The sequence below is a fragment of the Choloepus didactylus genome, chromosome 12 (genome assembly GCF_015220235.1).
Source record: "Choloepus didactylus isolate mChoDid1 chromosome 12, mChoDid1.pri, whole genome shotgun sequence".
Taxonomy (NCBI): domain Eukaryota; kingdom Metazoa; phylum Chordata; class Mammalia; order Pilosa; family Megalonychidae; genus Choloepus; species Choloepus didactylus.
In genome coordinates this window covers 9,797,857-9,811,058 of record NC_051318.1, presented here as the reverse complement: position 1 = coordinate 9,811,058, position 13,202 = coordinate 9,797,857, and the positions used below count along the sequence as shown (strand labels likewise).

The following is a 13,202-nucleotide window of genomic DNA, read 5'->3' as shown; positions in this document are numbered from 1 at the left end:
AGAGTGGTACAGCCCCGCTGGAGGGCAGTGTGGTGGTTCCTCAGGAGGCTAAGTATAGTGTTGCCATATGGTCCTGTTACTAGGTAAATACTTGGAAGAATTGAGAGCAGGGACAAGAACAGGCATTTGACACCGGTATTTATGGCGGCATTATTCATGATTTGCAATGGATGGAGGCGGCCTAAGGTACATCGACTGATGAATGGAGGGGCCTACTGTGGTGTATATCATATACATATGACGGAATACTCAGTGGCTGCAGGAAGGAATGGTCATGAGGCATGCAACTAGGTGAATGAACCATGGGGACACTGTTGAATGAAGTAGGCCAGAGATGAAGGGACAAATACTGTACAGTCTCACCAATATAAACCAACTACAATGAGCAAACTCTTGAGAATTGAATTTGAGAGCACACGTTATCTGGGGATAGAACAGGGGCAGAAATTGGGCATTCGATGATTAAGGAGTAAAGAATGTTCAATAAGCCTCATTGTAAAGGTTCGTAGATTGTAAGCTCTTAGAGCAGTCACATCTATTCCTGAGTTTTTACTGTTATTTCTCAATTCTGAGATGCTGTGCTCTTTGTGTATAACCTGGTAGTTCCCTAGAACTTTCGGTATGTGTGTGACACCTGAGACTCAGAGTTAAGAGTTCTGCGGCTCTGAAAGGCACAACTACCCCATACAGCAACTGCTAAAGAAGCTGAAAAAGAGATCAGACTTCAATTAGAGAGATGAATGAAATGGACATGGTTAGAACTAAGGTAAATCAGAATACAGGGTAAAAGATGATACTGTCTGTATTTTAAAACCTCAGCTTCTATGTGAGACCAAAGGAAGAGATGTTTATTTGGCCCCAAATTTAAATTTTCTGTAGCATACTATCTAATTTAAACTGCCTGATCAGTTTACTTAAGCAACACAATTACATGAAACCTAGAATAGGAATAAGATCTTGTTATTCTGTAAAAATTAATGTAATACCCCGATATGTTCCAGAGTATTTTGGGCAGAAAATAAAAATGTATTTGCAAAGTCCCCTTGAGGGACTGGAGAAAAAGGTAGAACTATTACATTTCCCCACTTCGGAAATTCCTGATGTTCTCTCAAGCATTAGAGATTCCCAATTTAATGAGCCAAGCCCTCGATCGTGAGGCTTTTCCTTAAGAAACTTATTTCTGCAAAGGCAAAGCTAAACCTACTTACTAGTATGCCCAGGAATCACCCCCAGAGAACCTCTTTTTTTTCTCTCAGATATGGCCTCTCTCTCTAAGCCAACTCTGCAAATTAACTAACTACCCTCCCCCCTATGTGGGACATGACTCCCAGGGTTGCATCTGGCCCTGGCATCGTGGGATTGAGAATGCCTTCTTGACCAAAAGGGGGAAAAGAAATGAAACAAAATAAAGTTCCAATGGCTAACAGATTTCAAACCTCATTCTGGAGGTTATTCTTATCAAGCTTCAGCCAGATATTACAAATTGCCACACTATGCCAAGCCCCAACCAACAGTATTCCTGAAAACCCGAAAGAATACTCTGGACTCTATCTAAGACTTTACACAAGTTTTTCTTAGTAAGTTTATTTTTTCAGAAACTTAAGGCCTCCAGTTTATTCCTATGCCAGATAAGCCCTGAAACCCAGAGGTACCAGTCTCTCCCAGAACATCACCCTGTTTCATTCCTCTACTCCACAGGGTCAGCACTCCTTTCCAACATGCAAAGTCAGAATGGTGATTGCCCAGATAGCCCTGAGAATTGAGAGAATGATCAAATGAGAGGGAGGAGGTGTAATTGAGAAACTAGGATTTAACAAATGATTATGACTACTGACTCATTATATATTTTCTTAGTTTCTAGTGTACTAGAATAGCCAGAAGGAAATACCTGAAGCTGTTGAAATGTAATCAGTAGCCTTTATCTTTGATAATGGTTGTATAGCTATATAGCTTTTATCGTGTGACCATGTGATTGCAAAAAACTTGTGACTGACACTCCCTTTATGTGTAGGGGCAGATGAATAATAAATTAAAGACAAAAAAATAATAATAATGGGGGGAATAAAGGGTTTGGGATGTTCTGGGTTTTCTCTTTTCTTATTTTTTATTTTTGGAGTAATGAAAATGTTCTAAAATTGTGATGATTAATGCACAACAATATGATGATAATGTGAGCCACTGATTAAATACTTTGGATGGATTATATGGTGTGTGAATATATCTCAATAAAATTGCACTAAAAAAACTAGAGCGCCACGTCACTGAAGTGGGTGGTCTGAATAGAATGTACGGGGGCCCTCAGAATGGCTGTTTCACTTCATAAAGGCAAACATGTGCAAATGGCAGCAATAATCCCAAATTCATCTTCATCCCACAACACGAGAGCCACTGGTTTCTCCTATGAATATTAACATAAGTACTAAACAGAATATATCACAGTGCTCTACCTAAAAGTCTCCTGGTAAAAAAACCATTGAGGCAAGGGAAGACAGAAGAGTGATTAATAACCTCAGAAAAATGGGTGAAGGCAACATATTTATTTCAAGAATTCAGTACTTTTTTTGGCTTAGCAACGTTGAAAGTAACCTTGCAATATGGCAAGGGAATGGGTTCCGGAACTGAACTGACCTAGGTTCCAACCCTCGTTCTGCCTCTCGAAAGCCAAGTGACTACGGCAAGTCACCCCATGAGCCTCCGCTTCCTCTTCTGTAAAAAGAGAGTAACAGGGCTAATGTATGGGTTCATAAAACCATGTAAGTAGTGTCTAGCACACAGTAACCGTAATACATGCCCATTCCAATCCTGTGGTGTCAATTTTTCACATTATTTCTTATTCGCAGCTATCAACTGGGGTGAGTCTGTACTGCTACCGTGCCACCCAGTCTTGCGTGTCCTCATGAAATGTCTCACTGTCTGGTTTTCTTTCTTATCTGCAGCATTTTTCAAGGTCAGCAATAGATCTAGGCCCTGCTTCCCAGTGCAGAATGTGATCTTGAGCACACATTTTAAACCCTCCTGGTTCAGTTTCTTTGCCCATGACAGGAAAGGACTAGACCAGATCATTCGCTGCCAATTTTCAGGTGTCAATGCCCTGGGTTGTCAATATGTCTCTCAAAACTTTCCTGAGGTCCTGGGAAGATCTCAGGAAAAGTTAAGTAAAGGAAGATTTGAACATAAAACTCCTCTGATCGTAAGGACAGGCGGGAGCCACGGAACACGCAGGCTGTCTCCCTGGGTCCCCTTGCCCTCCTGTGCTGGGGCCACAGGAGCCCCCAGATGCATCTGACTATGGTACTCTCCAGTCAGGGGCAGAGGGAAGGGGCCTGGCACCAGCCTCCAGAGTCTGAGCCTTGGCTGACAGAATGAGCCAAGAGACTGGAGTCTCCCCCTCTGCCCCTTTCCTCTCTCCCTGGGAAAGGCAGCAGCTGAGGCTGTGAACGGAAGGAGCCAGGCACTGCCTCCATCCCTCACATTCTCCAGCCTGCTCTGCCTTCCGGACCAGCCTCCACGTCACATCTGGAGGCAGCACTGAACACCCACCCTGGAGGAAGGAGAAAGGACTGAGGGAGAGTGGGAAGGCTCTAGCCACAAACGTTTCCCACTTTTGTCCCACTTACCTAACTCTGTTCCTTTGTACCATAAGAGATGAAAACCTATTAATGGTCAAAGCAAGAAAAAAGGTAGGAGCCATGGAATCCAATTGGTTCGAGATGCCTTCCCGCTATAGATATTACACAACTGCATGATGGCATAATTATGCATCAAGATCTACTTCACACTTCCATCTACCTGGAACCCTTCTGGGAACCAAGGCTGAAGCCAAAAAGGTTACAGAGAGCCCAAAGAAATGACACCGAGCCCTGAAGCCCAGAGAATAGAGCTTTTCATCTTCCACTCCTCACCCCCAAAGGGCTGTACCCGGAATACTGCAACAACGAGCAGCCGGTTCCCTGGGCTCCGTGAAAACTGCAAGCAGGGAACTGCAGAGGGGTAAAGGCTGACAGCCTGATAACAGAAGAGTAAAAAGCCATCAAAGCAACCCCCAAAACTCAGAGACCATTCAGTGAGAGGCAGAAGGCCCACTACACTGCCATTGGCTGCTGGGATCAAGCAACTCTCAATGAAAACGATGAATCACAAAGAAAAAGTGAAACTCAAATTCTCTTTTTCACAAAGTCAGTGAACAAGTGTGATGCACTTTAGCAAGGTTTCCAACAAAACTACTTAAAAAAAAAAAGTTTTGAAGATTCATAAATTAAGATTCAGTCATCTGGAAAATTCACCATATAGAACATCTATTTGTGCTGGTACTACACAAAGAAGACAAATGTATTTATTGAAACAGTTAGAATTTACTGAAAACTCACTCTTACCTGCATCAACCCTCAAAATATTAGTTTAATGTATGGCAACACAAAATGTCCAGTTTAAAATATGTAATTCTGTAGGAAATAAAAATCTGCTGGAAAGTCATTCCATACTAGTGGGGGATTTGTTGCTCTGACTGGTGGCAACAAGATCAGTGACTGCAGATCAAACAGGAGCCACAAAGAAAACATCGACAGCCAACACACACTTTACAAATTTATTACCAAATTACAACCTATACATAAATACAGCTAAGGTCATGAAACTAGCAAAGTAGCAGCACACAGATGTAAGGAAAAACACATTTAATAAATATAAATTAGAATGTCTTTTTCTTTAAATGAGCTTCAAAATACTGGGAGACAAACACTGAAATACAAATCTTTAACAACACATGTACAAACCACCAGGACATACAGTGGTATCTCCAGACAGTGAGTCCGCGACAAAGTTAACTGAGGACCACATCATCACACGAACATAAGACTGTCCATTTGTGTGTTTTCATAAAGTACTAAAGTTCTTAGAGAACAGACACAAGAAGAGTGAGGTTCCAAAATTTTTAATCTAGTCACCTTAGTATGTTTTTATGAAGCTATGAGAAAATAGCAGGATGTGAGTTGTGTTTGAAAATTGTTCCTTAGAACAAAACACATCTAGATAATGAAGCTGAACATAATAAAGAGGGGAAAAGAGGTTTAATTTGAAATATATCGCTTTGCCAGAGGAAGGACAAAATATTTAAATATAAAAATCCCAGGAATTAAAAAAAAAAAAAAAAGTCAATGGGAAGGCGAGAGTAGAAGGGAAGGAAGTGTTTAAAGAAGTAAATCTACATGGATGATGAACTGAGTTTAATTATGTTTTCAATGCATTCCCCCCTAAAACTAAGCCTAGTTAACTGAGGTAGACTCTGGGAATAAAATGTGCAAAATTTCAGGTTTTCCAAGGGGCAATATATAATCACTTCAGAGATTATAAAATAAAAGTGCATTTTATAGTTTTGAACATAAAATCAAGTGGGACCCCTTTTAAAGGAGGATAATTCTCTACACTAATTACTTATTTCCAAATGTACAAAACTTTAGGCTGATGGTGATAAAGCATATCCATGTTTCCTTCATATATATATATGAAATGAAAACAATAAAATTGAAAGAATAAATGTTATGACATCACCTTAATATTTTTCCTGTTCTTATTAACAGGTCACCTGGAAACGTGTACTATCATTAAAAATAGTGTTGTCCAGAGCCAAAAACCTAATAAAAATTGAAAGAATTATTGTTAATGAAGTGAATGTTTAAAAAAAAATACATAATCTTGGGGATTTGATTTTTTAAATACTCATACAGTTTCCACATTAAGAAACAACATTAAAAGCAACTGTCTTAAAAAACTAACTAAAGAAATAAGTATGAAAGAGCCTAATTTAAAAGTATAAATAAGTAAACTTACAGTAATTACAACAGTGTTCAGCTTTTTCTGCAAAATAATTAGTGGAGATGAGAATAGAACATTTGGGGTTTAAATATTTTTATCCCCCTAACATGCCCAAACTATAATTCCTACTTTGTTCTATTATGACAGATTCTTAGATTCACATAAATATTATGTGCATCACAAATTAAATAGTACCTAAAAAATATTACACATTCAAAACAGTTAAAGAACAAAAGACACAAAAAATGTCAGAACAATTACTATTTTTTCAAGTTAAGATGGCCCTTTCTTGGAAAAGGCCCAAACACCCTTAATGTTTTATGTCTATCACAGAGGATAGATCCCAAGGTAATTTCTTATTAATAAAATAAAACGAAGAGTGGGAATCTACCATCAGCAAAGATTCCACAAGACAACACAAAGGAAACAAAGCCATTCATAGGCATGAGTTCCCGGCATCGGCCCTTGGCTTCCCTCTGGTTAGAGAGGCAGGGAGGGGAACAGAACCCTGTCGACCAGTGCCTGTGTCATGCTTCTCGTCATCTAAACCACGGAGAAACACTCAGGGACTCAGCAGACTGACAGTGTGTATCACTTCCTGCCAAAGGAGGAACTCAAATGGACTCAGGCTGTCCAAACCTGAAAAGTGCCAGTAATCTCACATTCAGCAGAGTCAGGCTACGCAAGCAAAGCTGGAGAGTGACAATTACTGAACAAATCTGGGCTGCATACACACACTTCCCCCTGATGTAGCTGTATGGCTGTTCGTGGTAGAGTCACCAGCTATTTGCCGGCTCACTCTGAGTAATTAGTGCTTTTAGCCCACTTCTTGACACTCAGGTATCACATCACAAAAACTGCAATCTCAGGAGCTTGAATGAAGCCCCTGGTTAACGCAGCGAGACCACGGCATGTCCTGATCCAAGTATTCCTAGCATCTTTGGAGGCAGAGGTGAGAGGACGCTCAGGAATGTCGGCTGCTGCTGACTGTAAGATGAAGCCTGTGATGTCTTTTCTACTGGCCTTGTCTACACTTGGGTCACCAGAAGGTTTCAGCCTGCATTAAGAGCCATTTGTGTAGTACATTTCATCATCAATAATTTCCTTAAGGAAAAAAAAAAACGGAAGTATGGGAGCAAAATGTTTACAATAAGTATGAACATAGCCTGGAAAATGATAAAAATGGTTCATGAAAATAACCAGATCTCTAAGAGATAGTTACATAGTTTTTAAAAAATTGGGTATCAGTTCTAATTTTAAAACAGATTTAAAAAGAGAAAAAAGAAAAGTTTATATATATGTGTAATCTTTGAAGGCATACACAGATTCGTGTGCCCGTCCATCTCTGATCTAAGCACTCATTTTGTTAGTAGAGCCAGAAGATATGCAGCATATAGAGAGAGAGTGCAAAGTGGGACCTTCACGTCCGGTCCAGCGCTGTGAGCCCCAGAACTCCCAAGTGTCTTGGGCAGAGTAAGCAACGAACACAGGCGTGCAGAACCAAGAGACTGATCAGATATCTACGAAGCAGAATCACAGTGCGCAGTACGCAAAATGTCATCATGTTTTCAGATGAATTAAAGGAATCGAACCTTTGTAGTTTCATGATATACCTGCTATTGCAACTAAGAAAAAACAAAACAAACAAAACAATTCTCATGTTGGGTAAGGCAAACACTACCTTTTTGCGATAAAGGCAATGTATATGCAGTGTGCGTCAAAGGTTGGATAGAAATCCTGAGGGACCTCTTCAAGATCCTTTAAGGGGTTTAAGATAAACAAAGCATGTACCATCCACGGACAGAGCAAAATGAGAAACAAGGGAAATAAAAATGGGCACCTGACTCACTCAACACGGCACAGATAAGCTTCCAGAAAGCTCCAGTCTCCAAATACTGCTTAATGGGTAATAAAAGAATCACAACTACCATGGCACTTACCCATAAAGAACTCAGAAAAAAGAATTAAATGCATGCCAACACAAATAACACAAAACCCAGAATGGTCTAACTAATCAACTAAAGTGTTAACACGTTTTAACAATCGAAACACTAATGTTTTAACAAGTGCCTGCAGGATTTAGGAAAAAAAAATGCTACTGGCTGGCAATAGTTTGCAAAATAATCTTAGTGGGATTATTTATTTCTTCATACGAAAAGGTTCACGAATGAAAGGAAACTCTCATTTCAATTTTCAAGATGAATTAATTCAATGACAATAAAATCATGATGGCTTATGATTTTAACTCTTAAAATCTATGCCTAGAGGAAAGGGGGTAATTTATAGCATGAGAAGAATACTTAAATTTTAAATAGATTCAGATTTATGCTATCTGAAAGGATTGTAAGGCATTTATAGTTCCTAGTAGGGATAAGCAAGAAACTAATAAATCTCTTAAGCAAGAGACTAAACGTTTTAAATGCCTAAAAAGTTATATTAGTTTTAGTTTTAATCTAGTAGGGGTTATCTAAAATTGAGAATTCAGGATATCAAATAAAAATTTTAAAAACTTGGCCATTATAGTATATTTTGCCTAGTCAAATAGGATAAATGCAATTTTAAAAACTAACACCAGTATATTCTACTTGCGATTAGATATATGCCACCGACTCTTTCTGTCTTCTTTTTATCTTCTCGTTCCTGCTGAACTGAGTAAGCATGCTGGATTTCTATCCTAATCTTACTGTGTATAAAAGTTCTCAGGCTGCAAGACATAATTTTCAAAGAATATACCTAATGTTCATTATTACAATGCTATTTTGTTAAACAAGCTGTCTGGAAAACCACAGAGATTTTGTTTGTTTTGTTTGTTTTGCATTAGCTACAAGAAAGTGGATTGTTTAGAATACCAAAGTATTTATTCAGAATACCAAAGTCAAATTCAACAAAAATCAAACAGTGGTGGGGCTGAGAAAAGATGAAGGCTATAACTGTTTGAATATATTGAAAGAAAAGTGAAAATAAAAGCGTAAAATGAAGAACTGCCTGTTACGCAATCATAATATTCTTCCCACCCTTCCAATGTGAAATGTAAGAAGCACCAGCAGCAAATACTAAAAACCAGAGAAACAACCTGGCAAGATGATTCAAAGGCCATAAAGCTCAAGAACTGATTAAAAAGCCAATATAAGAAAAGGCGGGGGGGGGGGGAGGCGGGGGACGGGGCGCAGAATGAAAATTCTAATCATGTGATAGACTCTAGCAGTAAATAACCATTGAATTCTAAAGGATTTAACTGGCAAATTCATCATTTCATCTAAAATGTACCATCACTCTTCTCTTAACAAAATAATGACTTAGACACAAACCCATTTTTGATGTTAAAAGCCATCATATAGGTCCCTCATGTTCACAGAGCAAAGAACTGGAAAAATTGGAAAAACCGACAAATTCAAGCTCCTTCTCGATCTTTTGTAAACGAGCTCCTGAAAGAGTCCACTGACAGCCTTCTTCGGCCTCGGCGGCCCTGGTCTGGAGCGCGCAGCGTTACTGGCGGGATACATGGAATAGCAGCGCGAGGCCCTGCAGGTAAGTGTTTCTTATTACTCAACTACATTTACTACTCTCCGTGGTTTGGAGATTTTTTTCCCCTTAAGTGAAAATCTCTCCAATGAAGAATTCCAAATCTGTTTTTAAAAATTTTCAAGAATTTCTTCACATTTTATAAATAAAGATACCAGAAATTCAAGCTAACAGAAATTCAAGCAGATCCAAATTCAACCATCCATTTTTCATACTTCTCCAAGTCTGCAGCAGAGACAGACTTAGCAATTTTCTTAAGAGCTAGTTCAAAGTCTCCTTTGGTAACAGGCATCTGAAGTTCCTCTTTAGAAAGTGCGCGGATCTCTTCCGGACCTAAGCCATTTATACGCCGTCTCATTGCCATTAAAGAAGCATCCCTAAAGAGATACCAAAACCAGTCAATACTAATCGTTGCAAATGTTTCAAACACTTTAAACTGTAACAAGGTTATGGGAAAACATTCAAAAGATCATTTTATATTTTTTATGATGCTGTTTAGAGTTGTCCACTTATGGGACATCCTGAGGGTTCAGAAGAGGTTAAGACAGGATGCAAAAAACTTAAAAATAAAATGTATTGCTGATGAACCTAAAAGTCTACCTTGAGTTGAGGTAGTACTGAACTTTCTTTTCCCCACCTCCTTCTCAAAGATAGCCAAGAAGTTTAGGAAACTGAAGTTGAATTTTGAAATACTGAATGACACCCTTGGAAATGAACTATGGTCAATGTTAGATAATTCAAAACCATATGCCAGTTTGTCAGCAGCCTAATCACAGCAGTAAGGCTCTGTCTGGAGCATGAATACATCCATGTGTAGTGGACAAGGAATTCCCTTCATGGAGAATTTGTAGCCAACTAAAAGGATAAAATCTGGCTGCTCTTATAGTCATTCTCAGCTCCATTCTGATCAATTTAAAACAATTATGAAGGCTCAGAAGAAGTGGACGATTAGTGTTCACAATCAAAGCTATTAGGAACACCAACCCAAACAAATTCGCAAATTTTAAATTTTTTAAATAGTTTCTCTATAGTGACAGTAAAAATTATTGTGGGCTTATTGTGTGCTACTAAACTTAAATGCACACAGGAAAACCCTAGCAAAAAAGGTTGGAAACCCAGGTATTATGGCTTTAAATAAAGGCTATCAGAGTCCATTTAAGTATAGTTAGAAGAGTAAGAACTAAAAGAAAAAAAATCCTCTTTTTAGCACTGAGTGATGTGAATTGTCTAAATTATGATGCCATTAAATTGAAAGGGAATTTAAAACACAGCATGTATTACTTCCACAGCTTTAATTGATGAGCTCTGCTCATCTGCAAGTGGTAAAATAATGCCAATCAAAACTAAATGGTATTACTTTTATATTCATGCAGCTAGACTCCAACGCAGTGCTAAATTAACTTTAGGCTGTCAAAGTCATTATTACAAATTAAGCACAACAATTTCTTAAAAATCAAAGGATTAAAAAGTTAAATGACCATATTGTTATATAATCTGTCCCCTAACAATGACCAATGAAGTCATACAGAAACAAAACAAAACAAATGGGAAATCATTTCAAGTAACTGGGTTAACTGCTTTCAAGGGCAATACACTAACTTTAACCTACACCATTGGCCAGGCCAAATCTATAACTAATATCTAACATCATGGATCATTAAAAAAATACCTGCAAACATTGGTTATGTCAGCACCAGAATAGCCCTCAATCTTCTCTGCTATATCTTCCAGTTGAATATCAGGATCTAATTCCACCTCTCGAAGATTGATCTTCAGAAGTTCAGCTCTTCCTTTGGCTGTTAGAAGATTTCTTTTTGTTACTATTAGACATTTTACTTTACAAGACATTTTACTGAGAAATCACATATTAACATTTATGAAAAGAAAGAGAGACCAATACAAAGAGGAGTTGATAACCGTGAGGCCACTGGTATCACCAATTCATTGCATGACTCACGGAATCACTAAACTTCCCGTGTGTCTTGGCTGCAACAACTGAAACCCGAAACAAAACTCAGCTTCCTTATGGACTTGAGGACAGCTGCTGTGAGAACAAAGGATCTGAGATTCTTTACGAAAAATATACATATACATATTCACGCATCAGAAATGCTTTCAGTAAAAAATATTTAACCTAGTTTTATGAAACTAGATTGCACGGAGTGTAATTCCAATGAATTATTTTGCTTACCATGAAGTGTGATACAGGAGATTTTCAGAACTCTGAAATCAATTAGCACAAAAGGCTTCTTACTGTAGTTTTTACTAGAAAAGCCAGCCCACAGACACTTATGTTTCAGTATGACTGAAATATATATTGAATAAGCTCAAATAAACTAGAGATTTTTTTAAATAACCAATCATGCATGGCTATTTCACTATCAGTTTTAGTGACAAAACTGCTTAATAGAGAAATGTAAGATAATGTATTACATGTTTAGATCTGGCTCTCCCCTATTTCCTTCCTGAGATACAACATGAAATTTAATTCCCCCACCTTTTATTTTGAAAATTTTTAAACCTATAGACAAGTTGCAAGAATAATCAATGAACACCCATTTACCTTTCATCTAGATTCACCAATGGTTAACATTTTGCCATTATCACTCTAACTCCCTTCTCTCCTCTTTCCCTCTCCTTTAGAAATGGAGAATTAGTGGTAGACATCATAGCACATACTTCACCTTGAATTCTTTAGCATCTATCCCTGAAGAACAAAGGTATCTATACAATACAATTATCACACTCTTCAGGAAATTTAACACTGATGCTTTAGGATCATCTAATATAAGGTCCAAATTAAAATTTCCTTATAGGTCAGAACTTTATATCTTTTGTTCAAGTCATAACACATTACACTTAGTCATCATTATTCATCAGTCTTCTTCAACCTGAAACAATTTCCAGTGATTATTTTTTGTTTTGTTTTGTTTTTCATTACATTAACAATTCTCCCCTAACTGACCTTGTCGACTCAAGGCATTCTAATAAAGATCCAAGACACTCTGGAAGAAGAGCAAGCTGGGAGGAATGTTAGATTCCAACACTTATTACAAAGGAGCAGGAACCAAATCAGTGTGATTCTATTGCAGAGACAGACAACTAGATCAACAATACAGAAGAGACAGCCTAGACGCAGATCAAAGAATACACTCTGGACACTTGGCTTATGACAGAGGTAGTGCTGACAGCAGGGAAAGGAGTGTCTTTTCAATAAATAATGCCAGAACAACTGACTATCCACAGGGAAAAACATAAAATTTGATCCTATCTCATAGCATACATAAATATCAGTTCCAGATCTATTACTTATCTAAAGGTGAAAGGCAAAATTAATAGCCTTTTAGAAGATAATATAGGAAAATATCTTAATGACCTCAGGGTAAGAAAGTATTCATAAGCAACACTTTTATACATATAAATTAACTATGAAGGAAAAGATTAATGAGCTGACCACATTAAAATTAGGAGCTCTCATCCACCAAAAGACATTATAGGGGACATAAGGCATCCCTTGGAAAAGTCTCCCCTCAGAATCAACCAATAAAGAGAAAAATCCCACCTGCTAGGATCTCTGGAGGATAATAAGAGACTGAAGAAGGACTCCACAAATGCTGAATCAAAAAAAAAGAAAAACATACCCCCACACCAGGCAGATTTCCATCATGGACCCACCAGTCTGGACCCCTCCCCATCACCAGGTGCCACACAGCTTAGCAGTCACCCAGACGCAGCAGCCCAAGTCCCTCCTGCCCGAGACGCAGACCATGGAGCTGCTCACAGCAGCAAGACAAAACTCCACGCATATCCAAGCACAGGGACCCAGGTTCACACAGACCCAGGGTGCAACATAAGCAGCTGAGGAGAGC

General features: G+C 38.4%; 1 protein-coding gene across 4 annotated transcripts in view; it reads right to left on the bottom strand.

Moving 5' to 3' along the window:
• Nucleotides 1–4,332: 4,332 nt before the first annotated feature.
• The window catches only part of KATNAL1 (katanin catalytic subunit A1 like 1), a 123,042-nt gene continuing 114,172 nt past the window's right edge, over nucleotides 4,333–13,202 (bottom strand). For all 4 annotated transcript variants that reach the window (XM_037800428.1, XM_037800427.1, XM_037800429.1 and 1 more), the window contains exons 10-11: nucleotides 11,003–11,129; nucleotides 4,333–9,710 (exon numbers count right to left, since the gene is read on the bottom strand). In XM_037800428.1, coding sequence (XP_037656356.1) covers nucleotides 9,512–9,710; nucleotides 11,003–11,129 — 326 coding nt within the window. In that variant the 3' untranslated portion in view covers nucleotides 4,333–9,511. The remainder of the gene's footprint in view (nucleotides 9,711–11,002; nucleotides 11,130–13,202) is intronic.